At 42.9% G+C, this 17,226-nt stretch overlaps 3 protein-coding genes across 4 annotated transcripts in view; all 3 read right to left on the bottom strand.

Annotated features, from left to right (window-relative positions):
- LOC126561936 (serine protease 53-like) overlaps positions 1-5,084 on the bottom strand; it is a 291,346-nt gene extending 286,262 nt beyond the window's left edge. For both annotated transcript variants that reach the window (XM_050218317.1, XM_050218316.1), the window contains exons 1-4: positions 4,985-5,084; positions 4,756-4,926; positions 3,815-4,679; positions 3,151-3,743 (exon numbers count right to left, since the gene is read on the bottom strand). In XM_050218317.1, the coding sequence (XP_050074274.1) occupies positions 3,158-3,743; positions 3,815-4,679; positions 4,756-4,926; positions 4,985-5,072 (1,710 nt within the window). In that variant the 5' untranslated portion in view covers positions 5,073-5,084 and the 3' untranslated portion in view covers positions 3,151-3,157. The remainder of the gene's footprint in view (positions 1-3,150; positions 3,744-3,814; positions 4,680-4,755; positions 4,927-4,984) is intronic.
- The window catches only part of LOC126561821 (nucleolar GTP-binding protein 1), a 331,194-nt gene that overhangs the window by 71,634 nt on the left and 242,334 nt on the right, over positions 1-17,226 (bottom strand). The window lies entirely within an intron of this gene.
- The window catches only part of LOC126562574 (BTB/POZ domain-containing protein Tiwaz), a 43,398-nt gene continuing 31,998 nt past the window's right edge, over positions 5,827-17,226 (bottom strand). The window contains exons 2-4 of the mRNA XM_050219122.1: positions 7,189-7,566; positions 6,406-6,611; positions 5,827-6,297 (exon numbers count right to left, since the gene is read on the bottom strand). Of these exons, the coding sequence (XP_050075079.1) occupies positions 5,864-6,297; positions 6,406-6,611; positions 7,189-7,547 (999 nt within the window). The 5' untranslated portion in view covers positions 7,548-7,566 and the 3' untranslated portion in view covers positions 5,827-5,863. The remainder of the gene's footprint in view (positions 6,298-6,405; positions 6,612-7,188; positions 7,567-17,226) is intronic.

Genomic DNA, 17,226 nt, shown 5'->3' with positions numbered 1-17,226 from the left:
CGCACACACTCTCGGGGTATCCGACACACGACGCGTGGCGTGCGAAAATTCGTGCGATCTGCCGGCCTCGAACGTCTACTCGCATCTGGCAAACCGTCAGCGGCAACACCATCGGCACCCGACAACTGGGGCTCTTCTTCGGTTGGCCGGCTCGGTTTGAGGACGAAGCAGTCCGCCACCGTTTTCGGTGGGCTCGCAAGGAATGGGGAGCTTTCGGGGAGGGACCAAGGGCGGCGGACAACCAGGAGCGGACGCAGTCAATGAAAAGCACGAGCAAACGAATTTTCCGACCACCGACGAAGGCGGGATGACTCGATTGATGATGAACGCTGACAATGATGATGATGATGCGTTCGTTTATCTCGCGGGTGGCGCTCTCGGCTGCTCGGCGCACCATTGGTTGGTAAGCTTCTTTCTTTTTTTTTTGCGAAGCGAATTTTCACCGGCCAGCGCTTTTCCTGCTGATGATGGTTCTAGCATGGCGTGAGCAGGAGAGCGAAAATTGCTCGCTCACCACTCTCTCATACGCTCACATTGGATCGGAATGGAAAATTTAGCACGAGAGCCACCCGGCAGTCATTGAAGAGAGTTTGCGCGCTGTTTTCCACCATGTTTCTGGTTGTTCTTCACCAAACTAACTCACCCTCCTCCCCCTTGTTGGCTCCACAGCATCCGGAAAACGCGGCTTGTTTATTTATGAAACGACCAAACGAACGCGACCCGATGGCTAGATCGAATCGGTCCGAGGATTTCCAGCGTTGCCGGTTTCCCCAGTGCGAGAGGGACTCTAAGCCGGTAGAGCAGTCGTTATTTTTCACCGCTACCAGGACAACCAGTAACTAAACCTGCCCGTCCAACCCTGGCGGATAGGGGATGGAGGGCGAACGCTCCTCGGTCGTCTACTCCTCAGCGCGAATGCCGGCTGTGTACCGGGCGTGCGTCGTACGAACGGACGACGGATGGACGCTTTTCCACCCTCCCCTCCTCCCCCCCATCAATTTCCACCCTTGCTTCTTTCCACCATCAACACTGGTCGGAATGCTTTTTTACCCTCGCAAGAAGAATATGCGAAAAATACTGCGAGACAAGAAAAACAAGGCACGAAGGAAGTTATTTTGCTTGGTGGAAATTGTTAAGTGACGCGGTTGCAATACACGTGGAACGGCTGATATGTGTGTATGTGTGGACGGTGGACATGGTGGACAGGAATGTATCTAACTTCATGGTCGGTTTTTTTCTCTTCTTCTTTCCGGCATGTAGAGTGATGCGAATAGCGGTGGAATGAGCGCCAACTACGGCAAAGCTTTGGTGGAAATGTTTCGATCAAAATCCTTCCCGATGTGGAGATGCTAAGTAATGCATATCTAGGCAAAACGCGCTGCTGGAAGAATCTCACCCGCTGGAAATCATTGAAATAAGTAGTTCCGTTTGCAATGCATTGCTGGAATGATGCTGGGCCCCGTTGGGCAAGGAATGTGTGGTGCAACATTTTATTTAAAATAAAATGCGGTATGTTTTACATTAGAAACATTTATTATTTTGACGCTAGAACATGAATAATTACGAAGATGTTATATAACGTAAATGGCGTTGAAATAGTATAGTATAAATACTAGATACCAACACGACTTACAGACTAGAAAAATCCCATTTGATGTGATGGATCTCGTTTTCCGAAGGACCTATAGATTATTAATTTACAAAATTATGTTGTCCGAATTCAAGTTTTCGATCGACGATGCAAATCATGTTTATTAATTTATTCTTTAATAACTTTAGGACTAAGAGACCCAGACCTGGACACAAGAAAACAATGATTGGAAGTTGAAAAAAATGAAAGCAAAACAGCAACAAAGAACATGGAAGAATCTGCAAAGGAGATGCCTTAAACTATTTTGATATTGATTAGTCGTCGAATGGGAATCACCTTCTCATCCTAGAGCTTTATATTACTTCACCATTTTGCTTAATTGGGCCTCTAGTGCACAGTGTTCTATTCCTAAAGTCTGGTCTTAGTGGTTGATAGCCTCTTATCCAAAGGCAGATATAACCGTTCTGAGGCCCTAAGCGGAAATTCCGGACCCCATTTTGAGCGGGGAACTCCATGTGGCCGCTCAGTCCTGTTATTGGAACATCCGCCTCTGCTCTTAAGGATCTATCCGGAGCTAAGATGTCAATGAATTTAAGAACAGACAGTGCGATAATGGTCTTCTTCTTCTATCGAATGTAAATTAGAATTCGATCTATTAGTATCAAGTATGAACGTTGTGTCAAGCGATATTCGAACTATGCGGAAACTCGAGATACGCGGATTTCTGCAGCTTTCAGCGATTCCAATTATTCTCATAATTTGTGAATTATCTGTATGTATTACTTATGTTCAAATAATCAAATTAATTATATCACAATACTAAACTAAAAATAGAGTTAGTTGTACAATCGATTTTACCCATTGTGTCCGAACGAAACTGCAATAACGAATTGATAGCTTGTGTGCAAGTGTCTTTTGTACGCAATGCATTTTATATCGACAGCGCCATCTAGTGGTGAGGATAAATATTGGACAAGAATTTAAATGTGGATTAAAATAATACGTAAAACGGCTTCAGTTTATACAAGAAAAGTACTCTAACATTTTATCAAAAAATGCAATACAGTTATTTTTTAAAAAAAATAAACCACTTTTGTATTATTTTCTTCAAAATTATTACATTTTACAAACGAACCTCCTGATCAGAGGTGCAAAGACTGAAACAGGGATAGTTAGCAGAATTTTGTTTTATTTAACAATCAATTTTTATAATGAAGAAATATAGAAACAAAATATTAGTAGTTTGAACTGGATGTGAAATTTAAACACCGGAAATATTTACAGAAACAGTGAGCCAGTTCTTTAAGATTTCAGGCATTTAATTAGGCTACACGTCGAAGCAATTATGATACCGTCAAAGTACATCACCAACCCAGGTTTGAATTATTCTTACAGAAAACCCATGAAAAAAATTGAATTTAAAGCTCGCTCTTTATTGTAATATTGAGCTGAGTAATTAATTTTCCAAACTTGATTTTTCTTAGTTTTTTCTTACAATATTGATTTAAACATTAAACTAACTTCATAACCTCTCTAAGATGAATTCTTCCTGTTCAGACACTACGATCACTTTATCGTGTCCTTTATCCACTCGCTTGCACTGTCTAGATTTACAAACATTTCGCTACCATTTGCACGGCAGTAGGGAAAGTTGAACATCATCATCCCTGCCAGGAAGTAGCGTGGCACATTATCAACCCGCTTAATGTATTGCAGTGGAGATCCGGTGGCGTAATTGTGACAGTGTCCTGCTGCACGTGCTTTATATACTCCGCACAGTACATCTTCCGTTGCTGGTAGATGGATGCCGAGTTTTTCGTAGTCGCTGCGACAGTTAGCGACCGAGGAGAGATTCATCGCATCACGTTCCTGTTTTGGAAAGAGGTATTTGTTGCGCTTCCAGCCGCTGAGCGTTAGAAAAGATTCCTTGTAATCATCAATGCTGGGCAGGCAGATGGGTTTAATGTTCGGTTTGGCTGTATCGGCATTGTGCTTAAGCTTCAACAGAGCCAGATTGTTGCTGTAGAGAGGTTGATTGTAGCTCGGATGGAAGAGGACTTGCTCAATATCAACCGATTGGGACGTGATGGTGACACCGGCATCGGAGTCTTCCAGCGTGCGTATATTGTACTCGCCGAGACGAACAGATTTGCTGTAGAAGACAAAAAAAGGAGGTTCAGAAAAGGGCACCTTTGTCTTCTGAGTACACGCTATGACACTTACAGATTGTAGTTACTGAAGATCCCATCGATACAGTGGCCTACGGTGAGTACATATCGTGGATGTACCAGCACTCCACTGCACACCAGATGAATCTGAGCCTTATTTAGCTGCCGAAATTCCAGGAGCACATTCCAAGGGTATTGATTAAACACAGGCTTCTGCATCTCGTCCGGTATCTCAGAGTTTCTTGCCATGCCACAATCTTCCAGCTTCAGCAAATTCCTCTGATCAACCATCCGCTGGTGAGCGTTGATCCAGCTGGTGTACTGAGCAACATCGGTGTAAGTGGCCGGCAGTGCTGCATTACAGGACGACTCCCCATTGTCTAGATCCATCCTAGCGGCAGCACTCACAATACCGCGCAAATACCATACTTGATCCTTCGCAAAGTACAAACCACCGCCACTGTCCCCAGAGCACACGTTGGCACCCGTTTCGGTCCCGATGGCACATAGTTTACCCACGTCCTGTGGCAGGAAGCGAACGTGTTCGGGTAGCTGTTCGATACACTTTTGCTTTTCAATCACCTTCATTGAGGCTTGCTGAAGCGTTTCACTGATACGGTGGGACTCGTCAAACCCAAACCCAACCGCTATTCCCGACTGTCGGAGAACATCGATAAGCGATGGGTTGTGTGCTGGCCACAGGCAGATTGGGAATATGACGAACGTCGAGAACGAGATCACACGATCGGGACGCATTAGGGCGATATCGTTGTAAAACTTTCGACTATCATACTTGGAGTGTAGGATAATCTCGAAGAGGTTGTAAATTTCTACATTCGGGTCCGTGTCATTGTATAGCTGATACAAGCCAACCTTCACGAAATATCGTTCCGGGTTCGGTTCCTCTATGCAGTGAGCAGCTGTAAAAAGACAACATAAATGAAACAGACAGTCGTTTGAATTACTGCAACCTGGTAGTCCTTATTAATTCCTTACCAGAGAGAATGAAGTTTTCACTGATAATAGATCCACCGCACTTGTACTCGGGCCTAGCCGTCTTCTTTCCCCGTGCAAATAGTGCTGCATGCCATGGCCAATCACCACGCTCTGCCTTGATGCCTTTCGTCACCAGGCCCATCGGTGAAAGACGGCGCACTCCACAGGTTGCTAAAATAGGAAGATTATTTTTTTTTAAACGTTCCACCTCAATTCAAAAGACACTTACACGCGTCCACTGTGGCAGGTTGTTGCAATGTAAACAGCACCATTAATAACATGGGAATTCCCCAACACTCGCTGATAACCTTTCCCATGCTGCTGTGGAAGGGACAACCGCTAGACTGACACAACTGTTCGTCTGGACGTCGACTTTGCTAATGAGATGCTCGGACGAAGGAAGCCTTCCTATAGCTTACGATCGACGATCGCCTCCACGAGAGAATAGTGATCGAGAGATTATGGATGATGATTTGGAGCATTTTTCAGAGCAAAATATGAATTCTGGCTTATGAATGTCACTGGAACATTGATACGCACACATACCGTTCATGGTGGGAGCTGGTTTTTTGTTTGTTTTATTCACCGGACTGACAGTTCCGGGCGGTTTACGTATAGCATACAAAGAGGTAACATAAATTTGAAGTGAAAGGGTTTACCGCTACTAATATATATATAATTAACTAGAGTTTATGCTAGGCGTCACTTACATCGGAGGTTCAACCATTCAAAAGGGTTTTGTTGCTTACATCGAATATGTTTTGCGTTATGTTTGTTTATCCCCTTGTTCCATACGTGCGATCACGATGCTGTGAGGGGGGTTTTTTTATTAATTTACGTTTCATTTAAGTACTTACGCCTGCGCATATGCAAGCTGCACCACATCTGAGAAGAGACTGTTTAAAAAGTGTGGCTGTCGGTTGTGTTGTAATACATATGTTTTACTAATTCGTAGAAGTTTACGTGTAACGATCATGGCGATTTACGATTGACATCGTGTATGTGTGTATGTGAGCATCTTTCCCTAACTCTTCCACAAAGAAGCAAGGGATAGGACAAGGTGGCTTTTCGAAAGCTAAGGATCCGAACGCTTTTAGAAAGTATTTTATCACATCGTACACTTGCGAATCAGTAGATACTCGGAGAACTGTTGCGTCTCGACACCGCCGCCAGTACTGGCCTCGACGCTGAAGCCCGCATTCAGCAGCCGGGTCAGCACCTGGATGGAGTTGAGCTTACAGTACCCGTTCAGCGGAAACCGTATCACCTGCCGGCCATCAAACTGATTCCATGCGGCACCGGTCCGTGCGTCCAGGATGGCCTGGTTCGTCTCGGGAAACACTTCATCCAGCACGGCCCGCTCGGCCGAGATCAGTATACGTTCGCCAAGATCGGGGGAGATGTGTAGTGCCACTACGTCATGGTTGGTAGTGTCCGTTTGTACCGCGCCCTTGCATTTGCTACGATTGCCACCGAACGGTGGTATGCCGTTCCCGCTACGCTGACGCTCTTTCTTCAGATGTTCAATCTGTTTGATCATAGCTGGCGGGCGTGCGAAAACCAAAAAGAAAGGAAAAGATGGTAACAGTTAAGTTTAGGAATACTGAAGATAAATAAACTATAACAGAAACCACTGCTTGCTATACTCACGAACAATATCGAAATATTTGGCCTCTTCCAGCAGCAGCTCCAGATCCGGGAAGTCTTCCGACACCAGCAGCTTTGAGTTGCGCATAAAGTTAAGTATATGGCGAAACATGCCTCCATCACGATCGATAAAGTAGTGCTGCTTCAGTGAATCTAGCACAATCGGGATGCAGCCGTTGAAGAGTTTGGCTAGCCGCGAGTCAGGATATCTAGGGGAAATGAAAAGTTTGCACATGAAGTAAGTTGCGAAAATTGGTAATTATTGTTTTTGATGTTAAATTGTCTTCTGCCACCATCAATTTTCCATAAAATATTAATCTCACGAGACAAAAAAAAAATGGCTACGGATTCATTAGTACACGGGGAAACTCTGGAATCTACTGAAACTTGACACACTTCACACACAATCCAATTCAATTTAGGTCCAGTCCGGGCCTAAAAACAAGTCAGCCATTTTGTCACACCTCGTGGCGGACGAATACGATCGAGAAAATATCTATCAGACCCTGACCCTGGCTGAAGTTGCGACAAACAGCAACAAAGGACCGGTTTTTAATTCGTTGATAAGCGTGTACTTAGATGTTCAACCGCTGTTGACTATCAAACTACGTGGTCTCTCAGAGTTCATAAACTGGGTTCATAAACTAAAATTCTTTCAAATACTTGACATTTGCTGAGTGCTCTGTGATGACAGGACAAATACAACTATACTCTCCCAATTTTTTTGTAATGACACTGTAAACACTACAACACACTCGATGCCTCGTCCACGGTGAGCCTACTTACTTGGTTAATGTTTCCAGCGAACTGGTGTAGATCGTACCACCGACGTCGATGTGCACCGGTGCCGTATACTTGGATGCAGCCGCCACGCACGGTATGCCGGTGATCTGCTTGTGGTTCGAATGATGGTACCCACTGCCAACGCCGGTCACTGCCGGCGACACTGCCGGTATCGGTGGGGTGGGTGTGGGTGACGACGAGTTCGAGATGGTTGGTGATGTGGTGGGCGAGGTGCTGATTTTGATCTGCGTCGCTGTAAACAGGCGCGTCGCGGACAGATCGCGCGGCTCGAGCGGTTTTACGTCCCGGTCCGCTGCACGATCACGTTCGCGATCGCGGTCACGATCACGGTCTCGCTCCATATCGCTGTTACATTTCCTTCTGCGGACGAAAGAGACGAAAAAGAAGAGAAAAAACCGAGAATGTAATGCAAATGTTCTCAAGTGTCAACTGATCGGGGTTTTTTTTTTGTTTTTCTGGAAGCAAGAAGTAACTTGCGAAAGCCTATGCTGCTGTGTGGCTTGGTCCAATTGTGTTCCCTGGAGGCAACTGCAAGCACCGTTCGGCGTGGTACCATGTTCTGTTGTCAAGTTATCAAAAAATATAATTAATACTTCTCATAGCCATTCCCCCCGGCCAGCTCTTGTCCTTCTTTCTTCACTTCCCACCCGGTTGGAAAACCCCTTTTTGGACCTCACATTTGGAGCTCGGTTTTGGTGGCCCTCGAGGGCATCCACAGCATCCGCTCGGGCCAGCTGTGGTCAGCTGGGTGGGTTAAACGCTGGGGTGTCGTCGTTTACAAATCTGTGACTGTTTTTCAGTACATTAAATCATGCCCTCACTTCTTTGGGCGAAATAATTTTATAAATATATTGCATTACCCTCACTCACTCGGCCAGTCCTTTTAACCTCTTCCCGCGGTCCATCCCACGTGTACGTTGGTTCGATTTGCCTAAAGGCACCTGGCAGGGAGTTGGCGTTCATGCGTTCATTTGACAGCAGTGGTAGAGATGGTAAAGAGTGGAATTTTGTGGCAATGTTGAAAAAAATACACACACACAAACAACCACGAACCTTCCCTGCTCCCCGAAGCGGTACGCAATATCACGGATTGAATCCGTTGCAAATGTGAAACTGCAAATGCAAGGTGGTACTAGCGAATGAAGCAAAACAATAAAAAAAAGCCGAAGGTCCAGCGTCCCAAAAGTGAATTTTTCACTCTTTCGCAGCAGCACCGAAAAATGCACACAACCACCAACAGCTTGACAGCCATGTCCTTGGGGCAGCTCATGAATTCCTGTTAGTTTTGGGGTTTCCATTTACCCGGGCGATTGGTGATGATTGAGCGTGGTACAGTGCGCGCGGTTACCTTCGAGCGATCTAGCAAGAGGTAAGTACGGTGTAGTAATTTGGGAGTATTTCGCCAGAAAATGGTTTCCAGCTTATGGGGTGTATGAAGAGAAGTCCAAAAAACAAAAAAACCAAAAAAACGTCGTCTTGCTGTATCAAAGTGACAAGGGCGTTGCTCATCATCACTGTCTCTCGCTTGCAGTTACCTGCCGAATGTGTGCTTGCAGTCGAAGCAGCCACGGAAATGTTCGCATAGGTCGCATATTAAGTGTCCGCAGGCACCAACGTGAACCCGTTATTCTTCCACAAGCGGCGTACATTGAAATCATTGCGATTAATTTGACCACTCGTAAGGGCACGGACAAGTGAAGAAAAGGTGGCCATTTCGAATGCAGGAATCGTTTTGTGATGTATACTTGTATCGTGAAAGGATAGTTTTGGTAGTTAAATTATTTGTTTTCCACTAATTTAACTTTTATTCCATATGTTGGCTTAAGGATCTACTAGTTCACACCATTGTGTGACTTTCTAGACTTCTTCGTGCCACGACGTTGGATAGCCAGTCCTCAAACGCTGTTCAACTGTCAGCAACATTAAGCAGTTTAATACACTGAGCGAAATAAGAATTGCACCACCATGTTTATTAACAATATATGTGAAGCTTTTTTGTTTTTGAATTCTATTTTAAACCTTTTGAATATTTTCTTTGCCATTTTTAAATGAATCATTTACATTTCAATCTCAAAATTCACAAAAAACAGTGCGAAGTGACCCGGATAAACGGATAAATATGTTACAAAAAGGCTTAATTTTCAATACATTTTAATCGAGTTTATAAAGTACTTTGTTGAGGCCAATTTTGTTGTTATCCTGGGTGTATCTCGATGAGTCCTCAGCATTTAGGATTAAGACGTTGCGGCTTCTTAAAGTTGTCCAGCAGTTTTATGTTTTCATAACTGTTAAAAGGAACAATAATCTTTTGTTTTCTTTCATTTGCTTCATGTTTTTCATATAAAAATTTGACTTTAGTCAGCTTAGAGTTATGAACTGCTCCATTATCTTGCTGGTAAATGGAGTATGCACCCATTTAAACTTTGGCGTGATCGATTGAGACTATAAATAGCATTTAGATGACATCATTTGACTACAGCATCCTTGAAGTCCGCACCAGTAGAAGCTCTCCTTGAAAGGAAAAATGTATGTACAACTTTACTTTTGCTCTGAACTTTAGATGCTGCACTTGTCGTATTCATACTAAATGAGCGAAAAATTTAAGTTTTTTTCCACTTTTTGCATGATACATTTGCTATGGGGGGAATTAGATTCCACTTAATTAAAATCTAACCCAAAAGCTGGCAAACATTGAGCAAGAAGCTCCGTTTGCATGGTGGTGCTATGAAATTTTCTTCTTCAATGTAAATAGTTCATATAAATTGATTGAAATATCATTCAAAATATCGAACATATCGTCTTAAAATATGGTGGTGATAGTTTTATATCGCTCAGTGTAATAAAGTCTGTAGATATCATGTTATCTGCAGATTACTAAAGTCTCAAACTAGATCAGACTTTTATTTGATAAGAAAAGACAAAACGCTCATGTTTGCAGAGAGTATCATCTTACTTGTTCAAGGTCCAATTCTGTCCCCTACCATTACGATACCTCCGCATTCAACATGAGCATGAGTTAAGGATTCCAATGCCCTCTGGTCAGCCACCGTACGCTTGTAACATCCAAACCAAAGAACTTCCGCTTGACCAAACCTTGCTACGGTAGGAATTTCTTGAACGATTATTCTACCATCTTCACCAGAAAGCAAACGAGATATACTACCATGCACGAAGTTTGGTTTTAATTTGTTAAAATTACCCCTTTTCACCTCGTCCCTGCCCGGGACGGTTCCTGCGGATCCATGTTTCTAGCAAAGATAGTTGCCATCGTTGCCATTATGTGGTTTGTTCTCGGATGTTCTCTTTCAAAATACGAAACACTGTCGGAACTGTCGGGGTGAACCTTTCGGATGGACCAATCGTCAAAACTGACCATCAATAGTGCAACAATAACAAAACAACGAAATATGTTATTCTTTCGTAAGGAAAGGTTTTCCAACCATCAAGAACGCAAGGTGTTTTGATAGTGTAGAAAGGAGTATAGAAAAACGGGAACAAATCCAAATGAATCCTTCCAATGAAGCGTTAAGTGTGTGTGTGTGTGCAGACGAGTGCAGGGTGTATCGCAGTGGGGAGAAGGGGTGTAGTTTATTTTCATTGTAATTTTTCATTCCCTGATACTGTTTTGCGAAATAGGTTTGACCAGTGTGAGCAGTGAAACTTGTGCTGTGTTGTAACAGGTAACAAGGCAGCTGTTCCAGTTCTCAGGCACTGTGTTGCTGAAGGAAATGGTTCATTGTTATTATGAGAATGAATGTTTTCAACTGTGTTTAAAATTGATTACAGTTGAACAACCATATTGTGTGGTTGTTAAAACGAATTTTATTTTTGATCTAAATATTAATATTTCAATAATGAAAAAAACGGCAGTCCAGTGGTCAAGAAGACAGCGACGTTGGTCTTCAAACGGCAGGCCCGGGGTTCAAAACCCATCCGGAACATTTTACCGCAGTAAGGTTTTCATTGGGCTAATAATGCTCAGAATGACCTAATAGGTCGTTAGTTCTTCTTCACATTTGAGGCTTCATCATCAGAGATCTCATCTTGCCAATTTTAACTCACGTTATAACTAACTCACATAATTTTGTCCGAAGATGCACTACATAATATAGTTATCGAACACACAGAACATCTTGAGTTGAAGTTCCAATTGCTGAAGGTTAACACAGAACACTGCGACAATAATTTAAATATAATTTATGAAAAGCTCTTTTATCTAGTGGATACTTTAAAAATTCTTCTTAAATTCTGTTCAGAAAAAAACCTGAATTGCAAAACATCTGTCTCGGCCAGACCGTCCTCATGAAATAAACAAAAATTTGTCTCTGTGGATCGATGAAAACATCATAGTAACACTGGACAACTCTTCGCTTTAAGGAAGTCAATTAGAAAATCTAGCAAAAGCTGTTGCCAATGGATGGATAGAGATGGGTCTAGTATAGTTCTTAGAATTAAAGCAGTTAGACAAAACATATGAGCAAAGATAAGAGCTGAATAGCAAAACCAAAAACATTTAGCTTTTCTAAAGTAAATATGTTACAAAGCTCAATCAGAGTAGCATTACTACGTTCAGAAAATGATCAAGTAACTGACTAGATAATATGAGAATAGCTTCACAGCTTTGTGAAGCTCATTCTAAAATTATCTAAGAAGGATGCCTAAATCTTCTTCTTCTAGGCTTATCGACCTTCTAAGGTCACGCCGGTCATCGAATGGCTTACTAGACTCTCTGATACCACGTAGTTGGTTAGTCAATCCTCACTACGGGGGGACGGTCCGGATGGGATTTGAATCCCGGTCCTGATGTTTGAAGTCCGTTGCTGCTCTCGCCTACAACACTGCCCCAAATAACTTATCAAATATTAATATCCAAAATTTTGTTGTTGAATATTCTGTACCGAAGAAATAATGCACTCGACTCACCTTACTGCATCGTCGATCAGATCGCATTTGCCTTCACAACGTTAATGCATCGCCAATCCGCAGAAAACGGCAATCGAGGGCTTTCAAGTTCCAAATCCAACCTCACCCAAACAAACATAATGCAGTGTGTAGTATGTGTGTGTGTGTGTGTGTGCGTCTACCTCGTTCCTGCTCGCACTACATCAGCACTTGTTTTCCATTTTATTGAAAACCTGTGCCCGCCTCCGCAACCGCCACGGTCATGTTCTAATGCCGTATTTCATCATTTCATAATTTAAATAGTTTTCGCTACGAATCGCATTGCACTTAACCTGTGCGTGTGTGTATGTGTGTCGCTCGGTTTTGCTAACCCCAAACCTGCATTTCGTTAAACGTTCCCACCCCACCCCTATCTAGCCCTTCCGCTGACCCGGTGCAGGGAAGGCGGAAAATGGGAAAACTAGCTCGGGAAAATTAGTATGTACATCCGAAAAATAGAAATTTTAGTCCCGAAAATCGAAATCCTCGTGAGCAACGCGTAAAAAAAAAAGAAACACAAGGAAAAACTGGTTGGATGTCGAACCAAATATGGCGGGCAAAAGGTGCAACTATACGCTATAAGCGGGGGAGAGGAATGGGGGAGATGCATTGGTAGACGGCAGGAGGTGTGTGTGTACATTTAAATGGATATTTTCGATACGGTGGCCACGGCTTTTTCTAGTGGCGGGGCGTTCTTTTCCGGTGATGGTGCACGGAAGGGGACGGGCGCTGGTAATCGGGAAACCTACCACCAACAGGAGCTCACATTTGATTTTACGATGTTGACTGTGTGGGGTGGTGGTGTCCTTTCCTACCGCTCGCAGATTGCATACCACGACTCCGGTTTCAAAGACCCCGACATTCGGTCCAAAACTGTCCGCCTGCGCCGTGTGACTTTGCATAAACTATCCCAAGCGATCTGCTGCCTTTCCCCTGTGTATGTGTGCGAGTGAGTGGATTTCAGCCAACAGACCCGCTCATGCACACCAATAAATAGTGCATGATAAATTTGTACATTTTAGATTATTTATTCAAAATATATTACCTCCGGGGGCGGAATCGAATGGTGAATTATGGCTGAAAAATATTTTCCCTACGCTCGATATGTGCAGCCGGATTTTCCCTTGTCCAGCCACTACACGCCACGCTCTTGCACCCACGTTCCTTGCACCGGGAGATTTGCAGGAGATTTTCGTGGCAACTTCCCAGCCTCCGTTTGTTCCCACTCCACCCGTAAACCGCATTTCCATGGGCCGCGGCCCAGGTAAAAGTTAGGAAAATACTTCACCAAACCTGGCCCGCTAACGCGCCCTACCCGTACAGCGTTGTAACCAGGCTCAGGTTGCAGGTTTTTTGGGTGTTTGGTGTTTCGGTTTCGGTCCATTTTTTGAACATCGCGATTGAATTTTCCCCTTGCCGTGCCCGTCCATCCGGGCAGCCGGCGACCATGGGACGTGCACGCGCAATACTTGTGGAATAATAAATCCTAGCGCAAAACCCGTAGCACGTGACCCGTTCAGCCAGTGCGTTCGTGGTTGGGTTAATTTTTAACGTGTAAGTTAATTTATTTTGTATTCGCGATGTGCAGCGTTTGGCAGCGAGGTGGTTGCACCGACGTGTAAACAATTCATTTCCCCTTTTGCGGGATGGTGGCTTTTTTTTCTTTTTTTTCTCGTTATATTTAAGGTTGCGGGGGTTGTGTGTGTGTTTGTACACAGTTTAGGAGAAACACCGAAAATTTATTTCAGGTGAAGATGATGTGTTGTGTTGGAAAAAAGATAGTTTTGGGAGAGGTTATTTGTTTAAACAAAAACATTCAGATTTGTGTAACTTGTACGGCAATGTTTACACAGCAAATACTTGTAAATTTTTATATGTAATAATAGCAATTTATTTGGGTACGAAATTTATTTGAATAGATTTGGTTGTTCCTTGTTTTTTTTTTGTTAGGCTTAAGCAATTAAGCAATTTGTTTTCCATATACTTGTTTACGACTTGTGCCATAGTTGTGCCATTGTTCAGCTTCATTTTATAATTAAAATTACAAATTTAATCAAAAACATCAATTTAAAAAACTTTTTCTTGCGACTGCCTCTCTAGTCTTACATCTTTTAATTCACGTTTGAATGTTTGAAAACTGTTTTCTTTACCACTTTAGTGAATGTTAATGCGACCGGTACAACTTATTATTGGTCAAACAATTCATGGTAATTATTCAAAACATTCATTGTTACTCAAAAACGTCTAGAAAAGTGGCTAAAAAAACTAAAGATTTTTTGAAATTATTAAATTTTTATGTCATCCGTGAGGAAAGTAATACATAAAGACAAAATTATGTTTCGATGCAAAAATACAATCAGAAAAGAAAAAAAAAAGAAAAATTAAATTTAGTCGATTATTTTAATTCATGTTTAAAATGGAAAAAAATCAGAACATGCGTCGCATTATAAAATAAAATAAATAAAAATACAAAAATTTTTAACAAATCACAACACAACAAGAAATTAAAAGGAAAACTAATAAAACGAGAACGATACGCGATGTTATACGATAATACATATAATTTTTCAAATGAGTAAATATTTCAACTATAATATTAAATAAGCGTGTGACGTTGAAGGAAAAGCAACAGATTTATGCATATGCACACACTATTCCCGTCATCTTTCTTTCCTACATCAATGACAAAGGAAAAAGTTCAGAGATACTGTAAAAGGTACATTCGACCCTTCGCACGATCCTTTGGGGCGAAATTGCACGATCGGTCAGTAGGTCGGATGGGTTGGGAAGTCTTTCTAAATAGCCGTACCTAACTCAACTAAACATGAAGAGTGAATATGTCCGTGCAAAAACAGAAGAAAAAGAGCAACAAATAACATTCATCTCGACCGCAGTCATCGCGACGTTGAAGAAAAAGATCCTTCCAATGTCCCTCGAACCGCGAGGGCTCGAACCGCGAGGACCCTCCCAAAAAAGGTTGGTATATTATAAAGGTAAAATACACAAAATTCTGAACCAAGCTCAAATTTTGGTGGGTACGGTAAGGGTATGGTACATTTGCTTTCCTTACCAGCGATTGTAAACCATCATAAAACTGTTGCCGCGAAAATTGAATCATTTGTTGTTGGGTTACTAGGTCGAAAAAGGGTTTTTTTTCGGCCAAATTGGGGAACCCAAAAAAAAGGGGGTTCACATGTAAAGGACATGTGTTTGTACAACGTTTTTTCCCACCTGAAAAATGGGGTTTAACAGGATAACCGTGCGGGGTTGTTTCAGTTTTCTCCGTCAAAGAAAAAAAAAAAAAGGTAAGACAGCAAGGCGTCTGACAAATCTCTGTAAAAACCGCGTGCAAATGAACCGTTGGTCATGTGTGGTGGGTTGTTGTTAGGGTTTGTCCGCTTATTTGTATCATTTGCACGCCGCCCCAAAAGGATCGGGCTGTGACCCACGGATCAAAGCGGTCACCGTTTAGTTGCTGTGGTTTTTCCGTGGAAAACCACTCGTAAAATAAAGCTAAATGTCGTTTCTTCATCAGCGCAAACCCGGATCGGCAAACACAGCGAAGGCGTGACCAAGTGAGGCAGGGGGAAAAATGGAAAAAAGAACACACGTACACAAACACATTTATACGCACCATACGAGAGGGAGAAAAATAAATATACACGTGCGCCTGTAACAAAAAACCGAACATCCACCCCTCCGCGTATACCTTGCACATGCGGTACCGCAAAAAAGCCTGGAAGGATCGCCTGAAATTGGCCTGTCCTCTAAAATTCCACCGCAGGAAAGGAGTGGTGAGCTGGGGATCACGGAGTGGAGGAAGCGAGGGGTAGGTTTCGGGGCACAGAAAGCCATTAAAATAAATGTAAAAGCCTACGGCACACAAAAGGACCCAAACTTATTCGTGCGCGCTGCCTCGCTCTCGTTTGGGGCGGTTGGAAAAACTTGAGCCTGTACATTATTCGCCCTGCCACCCAACAGTGCCACCCAGTGGTTCGCTGTAAAATTGGTACCTCTTTCTAACATCTCCTCCATTCTCCACTCTCTCTCTCTCCTTGCACACATACACACCGACACACTTATGCACAGTTGTATGCGTGGGGGTTTTGGAATTAGTTTTGCTGCGGGCTTCGTTGGCGCGAAACTTGAAGCACAAGCATCCAGCACAAAACGCCGAACGAAAACTCGGCGCGTCCACTGGAAAAAAAAACCCGTGGCAAAAGCAAACAAATCCATCCATCGTTCAACGTTCCCCGTTTAGCGGGTTCGACCCTCGGTTGTGCACTGGCAGCGATGACGATATCACAATCAGTATCGGCGAAAACTAAAGCGCAAAATTTTCGGCGGCGGTGGTTTGGAATGGCCGCCCCGAAGGATGCACGCCGGAAGCGACCTGTAGCGGACGATGTCGATAATTTATCACATCTCATTGGAAGGACTTTTGTATCGAGCAGTGGTCGTCGTTGGGATCCGTAAGATGGACGGTGGATGGTGTCTGAAAACGTTTTGAGATGGTTTGTGCATCCTTGCAGTTCGCCGAGTTTGGGGAGCGATATTCTCCTTTGGTGAGGTATCTAACGATGAAGCAAAAGTCAATGATAGGTGCTTGAAGCATCACCACTAACAACTGTGGGTATTTTAGAACGAATTTTGGGTAAATTTTAAGTTTTTGATCTGAAACTAAAGCTATCATTTTTTACACATAGTGACAATAATAGTAATCGACTTAAGGTGGTCATCAAAAAAAAAAATCTCCCCTTCTTTTCCGTCTTAGTCACTGTTTTAGTGAGCGTAATCCGAAATATTTAAATTTGTTTGAAATTATGCCAGAGCGCCTTCAGCAAATGCCGAAACCTAAATAAGACCAAATAGAACTTGCTGATGTCACGTAGTTGGATAGTTAGTCCTCTTTTTGGCGTGATTTTTCCACCATCGAATTGGAATTCCATTATTCTAACCCGGTTTTCAAACTACGAAACGAATTAATAGATTGAAAGCTATGCAAAAAATTTACTCTTGATGCTTGATATTTCATGTAAAAAATACCTAAAATAATTGAATTAAAAATACTGCAACAAG

The sequence above is a fragment of the Anopheles maculipalpis genome, chromosome 3RL (genome assembly GCF_943734695.1).
Source record: "Anopheles maculipalpis chromosome 3RL, idAnoMacuDA_375_x, whole genome shotgun sequence".
Taxonomy (NCBI): Eukaryota; Metazoa; Arthropoda; class Insecta; order Diptera; family Culicidae; genus Anopheles; species Anopheles maculipalpis.
Note: the sequence above shows the minus strand (reverse complement) of the source record. Positions and strands in the feature narration are given on the sequence as shown.